Below are 15,885 nucleotides of genomic sequence, written 5' to 3'. Positions count from 1 at the left end.
TCCTTTGAGTCGAATTTTGTTGTCTATTTTTAAATATGTTTGATATTTTCTTGTTATAAACTAAATATATGTCCATTTTCAAATATGTCTATAATATAGAAAAGCATAAAGAACCAAGTAAGAGCAAGAGTATTTTAATAAGCCTTTAGGGATACTCACATGTACACGTATATGTATGTGTGTATATATATATATATACACACACACACACATATCTTAAGGTTGGGAGGCACCTTAAAGATCTTCTACTCCAGCCCCCTGTATGTTTTCAGCAAAAATACTTTACTTTGAACCTGGCAATCTAACTTTTTTGTAGTGGAATCTCCACTTCCCCATCTTGTCCTTATAAATAAAACAATTATAGGTCCCCCCTTCCTCTACTGTGATACAGTGTATGGTTTATAAAATTGTTTTCTGAGTTCTACTTCAAGTCAAGGCTTTTCTACATTTGTAGCTGCTGACAGCAGGTTGGTTTTGAAACATTTTTTCAAATCTTCATGTTTAATTCGAAGTTAAGAGCAAGAATGAGTCTGCTTTCAGAGCAGGCGGAGAGAGAGGCTGTGATGAACTGTGACTCCTTTTGGCTGAAGAAACAGAATGAGCAGCGACTGTCTTATGGACAAACATTTGTGGTAAGGATTCTTTGCCTTAGACTAACATAAGAAACTGATTTAGGCATGAGGGGGTCAGTCTTGGAATATTCCCATATAAAATAGCATCAACCTACCCAGTCACTTCCATTACTTGAAGTAGTCGCTTTATCCCCAGTATCCCAGTTCTGGGACCAATGACTTGCAGGACACAGTGTAGTTCGTGTGAAGGTATATGCATACATACAGGCTGCGAGGACCTGCTTCACATTGCTCCAGCACTTCTTTGTCTATTCTTCAACTGTCTCCTAAAAATAATCAGGGGTGAAAGGCAGGCGGGAATTTCCCAGGTCTGGATTAGGGCTTCCCCAGTAGTGAAGCTGGGATTGCTAGTGTAACAGATCTGGTCAGCTGGCTCTTTATCGCTGGGCTTCATGGGATAGCTGGACCTTGGTGGGGTCCCTATGGAATCCAAGGGTCTCAGACTCTGAGCTTTAGAGTGATTAGGACATGAGAAACTGCGTAATGGTACTTGAACTTACACAGATTGGCTTCTAACTTTGGGTGCTGGATTATTCATTTTCAGTGGGGAAAAGACCTTTCCACTAGTTGTGTCCAGTTCGTTTTAAGCACATTTTTCCAGAACCAAAATGCCTAGAAACTGCTTTGGTCCGCAGAAAGTGACTGGGATAGACTCAGAGAGCAAAGAAAAATAGAAGGTCTTGAGGACAGTCTTCTGAAAGACTATGGTAATATTTCTCTCTCTTTTTTTTTTAGCAGAGTGTCCAGTGAGGCAAAACTTTATATTTTATTCTTGCTCTGTAGTATTGATTTGTGGAGGTAGAAAGTTTCTGAGGAAAGAGTGGGCGCATTTATGTAAGGAGCCTGGAGGTCTTCTAAGAATGAAAGGTGGGAGACTCCAATTCTTCTTTCTCTGATGTGCAAAGTCCTTAAAGCCTGTTTGGGTGGGACCAAAAAGGCCCCAGAGAAGGCTTACTGCATTTGGTTAGAAGGAGGCAGGAAGAGATGGAAGCAGCGCCCTCTCGGAGCCCTCTGCTCTCCCATCTGAGCTGGTTGTTCTCCAGGCTTGCTGCACATCTTTCTTTCTAGAATTTCCTTTATCTGCACTTCTGGATTGGACCACTATTTCCTAGATTCCTTGTCTTCCTCTTTATTGAGTTAATTCTTCATTTGGGGAGAATACATTCTCTAGTAACTTCCTAAGAAAGGTTTATGAGTGATAAGCTTTTTAAATATTATTATTTGCCTGTCTGAAAATGTCTTCAGTCTACCTTTATATTTGTTTAAGAATTTGGCTCAGTAAAGAATTCTAAATTGAAAAATATTTTCCTCATGATTTTGAATGTATTTTTCCATTAGTTTCTAGAATCTAGTATTGCTACTAAGAAGTTCAATGCCATTTTGATTCTTATTCTTTTTTAAGAGATTTATTTTTTTCCTTCTGGAAATATTTGAGCTCTTTTTCATATCTCTGGTGTCCCTAAAAACTCATCAGAGTGTATTTCAGTGTACTTCTTTTTCAATCATCACGTTTTGCCTTTGAGGGGCCCTTCTAATACAAACATTCATGTTCTTCAGTTCTAGATCATTTTTCTTCCACTTCTATTATTTCTTTGAAATGCTCCTCTTCATTTTCTCTGTTCTTTCTTGGGCTCCTGTGGAAGAGTGGGCCTCCTGAATTGATTCTCCATGTTTCTTTTCTCTCACTCAGCACTGTCAGATAATCCCACCATACTTTCCTAGAAACTCAGTTTTTATGATTATTTCACTCTTCCCTTCTTTCCTCAAAGTTCCTACACCTGCTCCTCCTCCTCCTCCTCCACACTGTTATCTGATGATTCAGAAAGAAAATAGATTCAGGAGGCCTCTTAAGGCGTGTTACTGAGATTAACACTTGCAGAAGAATAGGGAGGAGAAGGAAGATTGGGCAGAGGAAGGAGTCAAACTGTAAAGTACCCTCTACAGAAGCCTCATGCAACGCCAGAGGCACTTCTGAGGATGGGCTAATACGTCGGAGTGCGCCCTATGTGGGGCAGGGGAGCTGGCCCTCGATACCCCATATTGTTCAGTCATTCAGTATGGGTTGCCCTTGGTAGGGGCTATGACCTTGGGTTGGATGGCTCTTTTCAGCTGAGGCAATCACTGCAGGGTGCTGACAGCTGAAGACTTTTATCTAGCAGTATTTTCAACAGATTGAAGAGTAAATCCTTCACTCCTGAAGGGGGATCTGAATGACACATCACAGCTTCTAATACATCAGCCTACCTGCACCTGTCAGTGGTGTACTGGAATCAGCTCAAACCAGGCCCGGAGAGCCGAGTTTCTGCATCTCTTCCCAACCTTGCATTCAGTGATATCGAGTTGGTAGGGTTTTAATTGGCCCTTCCATTAAATTTTTTAAATTTTGCCAATAATTTTCAGCTCCAAGAGCTCTCCTTCTTGTTCTTTGATCGTTCCCTCTCCATAGTATCCCACTATTCTTTATGGACTATAATAATGACTTGGATCTTTCAGTGTATAAACAATTAGTGTTGTTTTTAAAGTTCTCTGTCCCCTGAATTATGTCTGTTAAATCTCCCACGGATTTTTTTCACTTGCCTATCCATCCATATATCAACTCTTCAAATAAACAACCAGGCACTGGTTTAGGTGACGGTGATACAACAGCGAACAAGACACAAAATGTCCCTGTCCTGTGCTTCTGTGCTCCTGGAGGCAGTCAGACAATAAACTAATAAATGTGCAAATATATAATAGAATTTAATGAGGTCGTCTTTGCTCTGAATGAAAAAAAAAATCAGTGCAACAGATAGAGCATGTGGGAATAGGGGGTTGTCTGTTTTAAATAGAGTGATTTGGGAAGGTGTCCCTGCAGGGATAACATTTGAGCAGAGACCTGAATACAGTGTGTGAGCAGGCCAGGTAAACCATTGCAATGGGAGGTAGCCCAGGGGTCATGGGCTCTCAGAAGAGAACAAGCATGCCACGTCACAGGAACAACAAGAAGGGTAGTGTGGCTGGAGCAACGTGCACCAGGAGGCAGAGTGGTAACAGCTGGTTTTGGGTGGGGGGGCAGATCATCTTCACTTTTTAATCTTGGTCTCTCTTTGCAGCTGGTGACTTGTAAAAGTCAGAGTTCTACCAGAGACACACAACCAGTAAGGGGTGTGTGTGTGTGTGTGTGTGTACACACACATATATATGTATCTTTCTATAGATAGAGAGAGATCGAGACAGACAGAGACAGAGACACAGAGTTATTTCAAGAAATTGGTGTACACAATGGTGCGGGCTGTCTAGGCAGGTTTGAAATCAACAGGGCAGACCTGCAGGCTGGAAACTCTGGGAGGCACTAATGCTATAGACTCGAGGCAGAGTTTCTTCTTCCTCAGGGAAACCACTGTTTTGCTGTTAAAGCCTTTCAATGGATTGAATAAAGCTATCCAGATTTTCAAGGGCAATTTACTTTGCTTAAAGTCAACTGATGGTAGATGTTAACCCCATCTACAAAATATCCCACAGCAACACCCAGATTAGCGTTTGATTGAATAACTATATCCTAGACAAGCTGACAAACAGAAATGACCATCAAGAGTAATTTACCTCAAATATTTAGAGATCCCTGCCAGCCTGTTCACATCTTAAAATGAGGCCCAGAAAAGCTCACTGGGGAGCTTACAGGAGGACTGACAGACTGGAAGCCTTTACTTTAGGATGAGAAAGATGAGGAGTAGAATCATATGATGGGAAGCCCTTAAGCAGCAGAATTTGGAATTTTTTTCCCCAAAGGCCCTTCAGTTTCCCCACAGAAGTCTCTGCTCTCTTGCAAGTGCGAGGAGTGTTGTATATGGATGGTGTGTGAAATGTAAGCCGTACGGCTGGGGAGACAGTAGAAACCTTTACCACACAGAATCTTTTAATGAATCTCCCTGTTTTTAGGCCCAAATCACACTCTTGCCCTTCACAGTACCTGGTATCTCCAAAGCCCAGACCTTTCCAGGGTTCTGCCAGGCAAACTGGCTCCCTTTGATCCACATCCTTTCCTGTGGGTCCCACTCCCACCCATCCAAGCTGCGGCTCTCTCACAGTTAATCATACCTTTATTAACTTTTGACTTTCTCAATTAAGTTGAAATCTCTTCCCCTTTCAGGGCCTTTTCCCATTCTCTTCATCTTTGTGGATTTATAAATTAAAAAACAAAAATAGTGTGGCCTCTTAGAACAGAAGAGAAATAAATAGTGCATTCCATTGGCACTTTCAAACCACTCAGGCTAATTTTTGCATGGAATAGACTTGGTTTAACATTGGGAAGAAGGTGAGGAAAGGTGTGTCCTTCTTTGCACCCTAAGAACCATAGTGGCCCAGAAGAGGTCTGCAGTGGAAACAGCTAGAAACAGAGGCACAATTGGTGGCTGAGGTCCAGCCCAGGGCTACAGACTGTGCAGGGTTTAATGGACATCCCAGGCCTCTGGCTCCATGGCTTGGTAGTGGTGGTAGAATTCTCCTCTAGCTGCAAGATTATTGCAAGTCACATCAAAATATCAGCATTTTATTAACAATTGAGATATGATTATCATCTTTTTCCCTATATTATAACATGCTGTTCCTCCTGCAGGAGGGCCAGATGAGGCTGTTCCATCCTTCTGGCTTAAGTGCCTCCAGATAGGATGACTGAGAGAGGGTCCTGGGTAGAATAAATTATCACAGAGGAGTGGGGATAGGATCCTAAGAAAAGAAATCTGGCCTGGATAAAGATGGAGGGAACCTAAATTGGGGAAAAGGAGGTGGTCAAGTTCAAGGTGAAGTACAGGGAATTGGGCCTAAGAACCTCCCAGGTTCCCATCCTTCTCTCATCATCCTCCTATCATAACTTCTCTTTCTCCCCAACCCTTTTTTAAACGCTCATGCCCCATTCTAAGTTCACTCCATCAGAGACCTCTGGAAGCAGACCAAGGGTATAGACAGACTTGGAGAGAACAGATAGATGACTAGGAAAGAGAAAAAATGCTCACCCTCACAAGGAACCGAGAATCAGTCATTTCAACAACTGAGAGAACTTGGAAGGGTTTGACCCAGAGGAGGGAGGTCCTCAAAACACTTTGAAAATGTGAAATTTTAAATTTTAATGCAGGATATACTTCTGTGTGCACATCTCAAGATTAGATTTTTTAAATGGCAGTGTTCTAAGGAGAAAAAATCTTTTGTTAGTTCAAAAATATTAAGGTTTCAATATTTATATATTAAAAAAGAATAGTATCCATCAACTGATAAATGAATAAACAAAATGTAGTATATCCATAAAGTGGAATATTATTCAGCCATAAAAAGAAACAAAGTACTGATCCATGCTACAAGATGGATGAACCTTGGAAACATGCTAAATGAAAGAATTCAGACACAAAAGGCCACATAGTGTATGATTTCACTTATATAAAAATGTCCAGAATAGGAAAATCCATAGAGATGGAAAGTAGATTAGTAGTTGCCAATAGCTGGTGGTGATGGAGGGCTTGGGAGGTGACAGCCAAAGGGTATGGGTTTCTTTTTGGAATGATGACATTTTCTAAAATTAGATTATTGTGCTGGCTACACATCTCTGTGAATATACTAAAATCATTGAATTATACACTTTATTTTTTTAAATTTTTAAAAAAATTTTTATTTTATTTTATTTTTTTTTTGAGGAAGGTTAGCCCTGAGCTAACATCTGCTGCCAATCCTCCTCTTTTTGCTGAGGAAGACTGGCCCTGAGCTAACATCCGTGCCCAGGTTCCTCCACTTTATATGTGGGACGCTTCCCACAGCATGGCTTGCCAAGCGGCGCCATGTCCGCACCCAGGATCCAAACCAGCGAACCCCGGGCCACTGAGAAGTGGAACGTGTGAACTTAACCGCTGTGCCACCGGGCCAGCCCGAATTATACACTTTAAATAGGAGAATTGTGTGCTATGTGAGTTGTATCTCAATAAGGCTGTTACCAAAAATACCTACAGTATACTGGAATACTAGAATCCTTAATACTAGTATTACAATCGCTAGTAGGTGAATTTCTTCATGGATTGGGAGAGAAGACTATAAGCACTAAGATTCCTTTAAGACAGAGGAAGCCTGAGAAATGTAGAAGTTTGGTCTGGAATAATATTTTCAAGCTCCAGAGTTGAAAGTCATAATTCATTTGTGCCATTGTTTTCATTTCAAAAATGCTAGGATTAGTTAACAGATTTATATTCTAGTTCTAGTTATGCTACAGACTAATAGCATGAACTCAGGCAACTCAGTTTCAAAACCTCATTTTCCTCACCTGGAAAGTGGGGATAAATAAACTGGACCTTCCTTACAGGTTTGTAGGGAGGATCAAATGAGATGACAAATGAAAAAGTGCTTGCAAGTCTGAATGAAGATGAAGGGTGAAAATTAAGATGGTATACTTATTAATTTTATTAATAGCAGTAATGACAGTAACTCTGGCTTATATCAAATTAAGATGGCACCCTGCCAATCTTATACGTAAAGACTTGAATTTTTAAACTTGGCCTTATATGAAGTAAATAGCATGTTATATTTTTCATTGGTCATTGTTACCAAAGAATATATAGTTTTGAGAAATAACCAGGTAATATGTATAATTATGGACTTTAGCTTGGGGTTTATTACCTGACCTTCTTTTATCCTCTTGTGACCTACATAACCACTCTGGTGAAAGTGGTTTAACTTGATCATCTTTTCAGATGCCAGTCTTGAGTTCCAATTCACTTTAATAAATATTTGTTTGGGCAGTATACAAAATTCAGCAGTAAACAGTCTATTTCCATTTCACTGTTTAATTCTAAACTCATCATGGCTAATGTGGAAAGAGGCAGTCCTGGTCAAAAATTAGAGTTGGGAAGTAATGCTTCCAAGTTTCTACTCCTGACTCAAATTTTGTCCCAAGTAGTTATCATTTACATTGCCAATATATCCTCACAGTCTGAGAAAGTACCCAAAGCGTTTCATAAAAAGACTGCCAACATTTACAGGAACAGTTGTTTGCTCCACTACAAGTATAATTGCATTGGAAATATTCTTAAAGCATTTGGTTTATTTGTCAATTATACTTCAAAGCTGAAAAATAAATAAATAAAAAGTATTTGGCCATCAGAACAGAGCAAAGTTTGAAGCAGTTACTTTGTTTAACAAACAACAGAAATTAAAATATTTGCCTCTGAAACAATGTTTTTCTTGGAAAGCAAAGTTTTGGCTTTTAAAATGACAACAAATGAAAAAAATTAAATGATAACAAATGAAAATAAGATTTCTGTGGAATTTCCTGAGAAGGGGTAAACTCTAAGTCAATGTCAGGACCTGGGCTCAGATCAATTAGATCATTAATCTCTTTGAGTTTACTTAGCCCAGGATGTCAAGGAGGCTCCTCAGTATTTAACATGCTTTTCCGAGTCTATACATACATCTAGAAGGTTCTATGAGGCCAATGCAGAAAAAAATGAAATTATATGTCGCATTAATCATAATTAGTTGGAATTCTTTTGGTTGCAAATGATAGAAACGCAACTGCAAACAAGTTTAAGCATAAAAGAAAATTTATTGATCTATGTAACTGAAAAATTCAGGGGGTGGGTATTTATCTTCAGGCATGGCTGGATCCAGATGTTCAAGTACCTGCTTTCATCGCATTGGTTTCATCCTCAGGCAGGCTCTCTTCGCAGCCCCAGGCTTACCTCACCCTTATAACTAACAATCCCAGTGAAGACTTATTCTCCCGTTCACTGGTTCCAGAAAGCCCTGGGATTGTGTCTCATTGCTCTAAACCTATTACAGTAGCCAAGGGGACAGAATACACTGATTTACTAGGCCTGGGTCACCTTCCTACCTGGAGCAGGGGCTTACTGGCAATGTTGTCTGCACGCATTTAGAGTGGGGCAGGGAAGGTCCCCCATAGGAAGATTGAAGTATATAGATGCGAGGCAGGCAAAACGGACGGCTAGCCCTGCATACATGGCACAGACGCTAGTGCAGTGTGAAACTCGATACAGCCCTCTGTAGATACAATCATATCTCACCTATACGAATTGTGAGCTTGCTTTATTCCTATCCTACAAGTGAATTTTTGTTTGGTAATCCTCTCACTTGTCAATAGACTTCCTGAATTCTGCAGGACCTCTCAAAATCAAAGGTAATAAGGAACAAATAAGGATACCTTTTAATTGTATTGTCCCCGTCCATTTACAGCATTTCAGCAATTCTGGTTTCTCAAAACCTGTGCCTAATTTACTATAATAAAATAATATTCCTTGTTACTCAGATTCCCTGTGTTCTACCGAGGAGAGATGAGATTTATGGATTGAGACAAATAGGATGAAACCTTATCATATCACTGTTACCAGAGAGAGTAATTTGTTATAAGGCTAGTTCATCCTTAGACTTCATCCAAGGATATTGATGAAATCCCAAGGGACCTTATTTCCAACGATGTCAGTTACATTGTAAGGCCTGTGGCAAGGGCCCCAAAGACTGTCCCTATAGAGCAACTCAGTGTAGATGGATCTGGATGTGCTATGCAAATTGGGGAAGACTGAGTCATAGCTATGCATTTTCTCCTTCAGCCCTGAGAAACCCTGACGTGGTGTTCTTTGGAACAAGGGTCCACAGAAAAAATAAAGACTGTTGTTCATCTATTATTACTGTATTTGCCCATTCAATTAATCCATATTTTGAGTGCCTACTACATGCCAGGCCCTGGAAGACAGTGCTTAATAAGACATTCCTTCTGCCCTCGAGGACCTCAGAACCTATCTAGATGACAAATCTGCAAGCAATTACAACACATCATGAAAATCAGTTTGAGGGAGATAGGACAAAGGGACATGAGAGAAGGTGTCTTTCTTAGGGAATGTGGCAAAGCTTCACAGAGGAGGTGATCATTTTTAATGACTGCATAATTAACCATACTATGGATGACACAGAAGAAACTCATGTAAGCCCAGTCTTCTGGCTCCTCTCTCTCTCTCCCTCTCATCTATTTTCCTGTCTGTCTGTCTGTCTGTCTGTCTATCAATCAATCTATCTGTCCACTCAATGTTTCTTCCAACTTTTTTTTCGGTGCCTATAGATGCCATGTAGTTGACATTATACTGCATATTCATCTTACATCAGAGAGGCCAATCAACAAAAGATCATGAACGTTTTTTCATGTTCTTAATTCTTCAAGAGTGTCATTTTTATTTAACTATTTACTTATTTTGAGGAAGATTAGCCCTGAGCTAACATCTGCCACCAATCCTCCTCTTTTTGCTGAGGAAGACTGGCCCTGAGCTAACATCCGTGCCCATCTTCCTCCACTTTCTATGTGGGACGCCTGCGACATCATGGCTTGACAAGCAGTGCTTAGGTCAGCACCCCAGATCTGAACCGGCAAACCCTGGGCCACCAAAGCAGAACGTACGAACTTAACTACTGTGCCACTGGGCCAGCTCCCAGAATGTCATTTAAAAAAAATTAGACTCTCTATGTTAAGATAATTGTGGATTTATAAACAGTTGTAAGAAATAATACAGAGAGAGCTCATATACCCTTTACCCAATTTCCTGCAATGGCAACAGCTTGCAAAACTAGAGTACAGTATCACAACCAGTATATTGACATTGATGCAATCAAGAAACAGAACAGTTCCATCACCACAAGGGAATGTCATTTTTCTTTTTTTTTCGGGGGGGGGGGGTTAGGAAGATTTGCCCTGAGCTAACATCCATTGCCAATCCTCCTCATTTTTCACTTGAGGAAGACTAGCCCTGAGCTAACATCTGTGCCAATCTTCCTCTACTTTGTATGTAGGATGCCTCCACAGCATGGCTGATGAGTGCAGTAGGTCTGCACCCGGGATCCAAACCCATGAACTCTGGGTTGCCGAAGTGGAGCACATGGAACTTTAACTACTTGGCCATGGGGCAGGCCCCTGGGAATGTAATTTTTAATAACTGCTTAATAATCCATTTTATGGATGTGTCATAATTTGTTAATCCTGCTATTGTTTGCCATGTAGGTTGCTTCCAGTTTGGGACTATAACAAATAATGCTGTAGAGAACATCCTTGTATATAAATCTTTGCCAAACTCTCTGATTATTTCTGTAGGGAAAATTCCTTGAAGAAGATTTGCTGAGTCAAAGAATATGTACATTTTAAGGTTCTCAATATTGACTGCCAAATTGCTTTCCAGAAAGTTTGTACCAATTTACACTCCTGCAGTGCATGAAAGTGCTTGGCTCACCACATTAACTAACGTGGAGTATTAAAAAAGTCTTTGCCAATTTGATGGGTGAAAAATGATATCTTGGGGCTTGGGGGTTTTACTTTTATAATTATTGAATGCAAACATTCATATATATATACATATATATGTATATACTAGGTTTTTAAAAATGTTTCTCCTGAGAGTAATCTGTTCCTATCTTTTGACCATTTCCATTGCATTTTCTTATTAATTTACAAATACTTTTTACATGTTAAGGATATTGTTTTTTAACAGCTTTATTAAGATAAAATTAAAATACCATACATTCTACCCATTTCAACTATACAATTCAATGACTTTTAGGATATTCACAGAGTTGAGCATCCATTAGCACAATCAACTTTAGAACATTTTATCACCCTAAAAAGGAACTCTAATCCCCTTAGCTGTTACCCCCAATCCCTCCATCCTCCCCATTCCCTGGCAACCACTATTCTACTTTCTGTCTCTATGTATTTGCCTATACTGGACATTTCATATAAATGGGATCATAAAATATGTGGTCTTTTGTGACTGGCTTCTTTCACTGAAGCATGTTGTTTTCAAGGTTCATCCATGTTGCAGCATGTATCAGAATTTCATTCCTTTTTAAAGCCAAACAATATTCCATTGTATGGATACACCACATTTCGTTTATCTATTCATCCACTGATGGACATTTAAGTTGTTTCAATCTTTTGGCTATTATGAATAATGCTGCTATGAACATTCATGTACAAATCTCTGTGTTGACACATTTTCATTCCTTTTGGTTAGATACCTGGGAGTGGAATTGCTGAGTTTATGTGGTAACCCTCTCTCTCTCTTTTTTATTTTTGGTGAGGAAGATTGGCTTTGTGCTAACAGCTGTTGCCAATCTTCCTCTTGTTGCTTGAGGAATATTAGTCCTGAGTTAACATCTGTGCAAATCTTCCTCTCTTTTGTATGTGGGTCACCACCACAGCATGGCTGATGAATGGTGTAGGTCCACGCCCGGGATCCCAACCTGCAAACATGGGCCGCCAAAGTGGAGAGCAGTGGACGTAACCACTACACCGTGGGGCCACCCCCCATGTGGTAACTCTATTTTTGAGGAACTGCCAAGCTATTTTCCACTGCAATATTTTATACTCCTGTCAACAATCAGTGAGGGTTCCATTTTCTCTACATTCTTGCCAATTCTTGTTATTGTCTGTCTTTAATTATAACCATCTTAGTGGATGTGAAGAGGTGTCACGTTGTGGTTTTGACTTGCATTTACCTGATGGCTAACGATGTTGCTCATCTTTCCATGTACTTCTTGACCATTTGTACATCTTCTTTGGAGAAATGTCTATTCAAATACTTTGCACATTTTTGGTTTGTCTTTTTTTTCTTTTGAGTAAGATTAGCCCTGAGCTAACATCCGTGCCCATCTTCCTCTACTTTATATGTGGGACACCTACCACAGCATGGCTTGCCAAGCGGTGCCATGTGCTCACCCAGGATCTGAACCAGTGAACCCTGGGCTGCCGAAGTGGAACATGCGCACTTAACTGCTGTGCCATCGGGCTGGCCCCTGGTTTGTCTTCTTATCTTAGCATTGTAAGAGTTCTGTATATATTCTGGACACTAGACTCTTGTCAGATATATGATTTCCAAACATTTTCTCCCATTCTGTGAGTTATCTTTTCATTTTCCTGATAGTGTCCTTTAAAGCATAATTAAAAAAAATTTTTTATGATATCCAGTTTATTTAGTTTTTCTTTTGTTGCCTGTGCATTTGGTGTTATATCTAAGAAACCATTGCCTAATTCACGATCATGAAGATTTATGCCTCTGTTTTCTTCTAATGGTTTTATAATTTTAACGCTTACATTTCAGTCATTGATCTACTTTGAATAATTTTTGTATATGATGTGAGATCCAATTACATTTTTTTGCATATGGATATCCAGTTGGCCCAGTACCATTTGTTGAAAAGAATATACTTTCTCCATTGAATTATCTTGGCACTCTGGTCAAAAGATAATTGACTCTAGATGTAAGGGTTTGTTTCTGGACTTTCAATTATATTCCATTGATCTATAAGTCTATTCTTTTTTTTTTTCCTTCTCCCCAAAGCTCCCCAGTCAGTACATAGTTGTATATTTTAGCTGTAGGTCCTTCTGGTTGTGCCATGTGGGACACCACCTCAGCATGGCCTGATGAGCAGTGCCATGTCTGCACCCAGGATCTAAACCAGTGAAACCCTGGGCCACTAAAGCGGAGTGTGCAAACTTAACCACTCAGCCATAGGGCTGGCCCATGTAAGTTTATTCTTATTTTTTAAATTTTTTTTAAAGATTTTATTTTTTCCTTTTTCTCCCCAAAGCCCCCCAGTACATAGTTATATGTTCTTCATGGTGGGTCCTTCTAGTTGTGGCATATGGGACGCCACCTCAGCGTGGTTTGATGAGCAGTGCCGTTTCCGCGCCCAGGATTCAAACCAACGAAACCCTGGGCCGCCTGCAGCGGAGTGCAGGAACTTAACCACTCAGCCACGGGGCCAGCCCCCATGTAAGTCTATTCTTATGTCAATATCACATTGTTTTGATTGTTGCAGCTTTCCAGCAAGTTTTGATATTGGGAAGTATGAGTTCTCCAACTTTTTTTCAAGATTGTTTTGGCTATTCTGGGTCCCTTGAAGGATATTAGTTTTTGATCACTGTATTTCTTTGCAAATAACTTCCCATTTGTGGTTTGACTTTGTTTATACAGAAGTTTTAAAATTTTATGTCAATTTATTGATCTTTTCCTTTTTGATTTTCTACTGCTTTTTTATTTAGAGAATTCTTTTTCATTGTTAATTTTCGAATAGCTTTCTGAACCTAAACTTATTTTTTCTATTTCTTTCTTTATTTAAAAAGAGTTACAGAGGACGGTTGGTGGCGCAGAGTTTAAGTGCGCACGTTCCACTTCGGTGGCCCAGGGTTTGCCGGTTCAGATCCCAGGTGCAGACATGGCACCGCTTGTCAAGCATGCTGTGGCAGGCGTCCACATATAAAGTAGAGGAAGATGGGCATGGATGTTACCTCAGGGCCAGTCTTCCTCAGCAAAAAGAGGAGGATTGGCAGCAGATGTTAGCTCATGGCTGGTCTTCCTCAAAAAAAAATAAATAAATAAAAATAGTTACGAAAAACCAATTACTCGTAAAAATTTAACGTAATTACTAATAAACAGAAAAAATGAGAGCTCCCCCATCGCCAAGTGATCTCCAGTTTCACTCTCCAGAGATCATCACTGTTAGCAGTTTGTACCCTTCCGAACCATCTTCTAGGCATAGACATAATGTATAGTGCTTAAAAGGAGAATCAAACTATAAATATTGTTTTGCATTTTACTCTTTTTCACTTGACAATACAGCAAGGCATCTTTCCATATGTGGATTAATCTCATACCTTTTTAAAATTGTGCTAAGTAAAGCCCATGATTATAAAAATATCCTCCTATATAGTCATCTAGCACTTTTATTTATGACTGCTATTCTTATTTATTTTTAACTTAAAATAAAGTTGTTAAAATAAAAGAAAGTTTTTGTAAAAGAACAGTAACCTTAGCATGGGTGGAATTCTTTTTTTTTTTTTTTAAAGATTTTATTTTTTCCTTTTTCTCCCCAAAGCCCCCCAGTACATAGTTGTGTATTCTTCGTTGTGGGTTCTTCTAGTTGTGGCATGTGGGACGCTGCCTCAGCGTGGTCTGATGAGCTGTGCCATGTCGGCGCCCAGGATTCGAACTAATGAAACACTGGGCCGCCTGCAGCGGAGCGCGCGAACTTAACCACTCGGCCATGGGGCCAGCCCTAGCATGGGTGGAATTCTTAATGTCATCTTGTTCACAACAGAGGGGACAATTATAAGCAGTTGCTCCTCTCCCCTCTGCACATATTCAAGAGGGGCTAGCAAACATTCTGCCTGTTGACTGGACACATCCAGACAGAGCTTAAACTGGCTAGAGGAAGAGGAGTGTGTGTGTGTGTGTGTGTGTGTGTGTGTGTGTGTGTGTGGTTTCCTCCCCTACTCGCTCTTGCCTTTTGTAGCTGCCTGCACCCATTCTCCTCAGGTGGGAATCAGTGATTCCCCACAGAATGTTTAAAAGATCCACTTGGAATGACCGGCCTTCATACCATCGGACCACTCTGCTGACAAACAATTTTGAAAAGGATAAGGATTAAAGAAAGAAGTGGCACTTGCAATTCGCATAAAGACTTCTAGTACTGGAGCAAAATTGGGGTGAATCCCAATGGCGCTGACTTGCTTTCAGACTGCAGTTTTTATGCTGACATCTCCTGGCGTCTTCAGAGCCCCATCTTTTCAGGGACCCATCCCTGGGGGATTTATGGAAAGGAAAGAGCTCCAGCTCCTTTCGTTTCCCACTTGTAGTCTTTAAGGGGTCGCCTCCTCATGCCTTTTTGTTTTCTTGTGCCCTCTATATTCTGTGCCTTCTCTAAGACGTGGCAAGATTCCCAAGCCCCAGAGGGATGGCAGCCCAGGTGTCTATACAGGCGGCTGCCTAGGACCTCGGTGTTTGAGAATCAGGGATCTGGACGGCCTGGGGCTTAGCATCCCCCAAGAGATGGGGGTGGAGGGACAGAGAGGGAGAGAGAGTGTGTTTGAGTTGGGGGTGGGGAGGGCATATTCCGGCTTCAGCACATACCCTTTCAGCCTCTCCAAGGCTAGTCTCCTCTTGGCGCTGGCAAGGACAGCAGTCCTGGCAGGGCCACCTGCATGTGCCCGCACTGAGCAATCCCCCCGCGCAGCGAATCTTTGCCTTGGCCATTGCGGGCCGGGATGCTAAGGAACCGCCAAGACTTACAAGAGTTGCCATGGGAGTGCGAGGCCGGGCCGTCTCCTCCCACCACGTGTGCTCCTCTAGCCCGGCCTTCCCTCTCCTGACAATGGGCGTCCCCGCAGGGGTTCTCCCTTTGGGCTACTTGAGTCCCTCCTCCACATCCCCCGCCTCCTCCCATCCTCCAGGAAGCTAAGCGGGGG

General features: G+C 40.9%; 1 protein-coding gene across 2 annotated transcripts in view; it reads left to right on the top strand.

Moving 5' to 3' along the window:
* The first annotated feature begins 504 nt into the window (after nucleotides 1-504).
* The window catches only part of MCF2 (MCF.2 cell line derived transforming sequence), a 117,280-nt gene continuing 101,899 nt past the window's right edge, over nucleotides 505-15,885 (top strand). The window contains exon 1 of one of the 2 annotated variants that reach the window (XM_070605234.1): nucleotides 505-632. In XM_070605234.1, coding sequence (XP_070461335.1) covers nucleotides 525-632 — 108 coding nt within the window. In that variant the 5' untranslated portion in view covers nucleotides 505-524. The remainder of the gene's footprint in view (nucleotides 633-15,885) is intronic. The other variant, XM_070605239.1, reaches the window with a different exon arrangement.

This window comes from Equus przewalskii, chromosome X, assembly GCF_037783145.1.
Source record: "Equus przewalskii isolate Varuska chromosome X, EquPr2, whole genome shotgun sequence".
NCBI lineage: Eukaryota > Metazoa > Chordata > Mammalia > Perissodactyla > Equidae > Equus > Equus przewalskii.
Note: the sequence above shows the minus strand (reverse complement) of the source record. Positions and strands in the feature narration are given on the sequence as shown.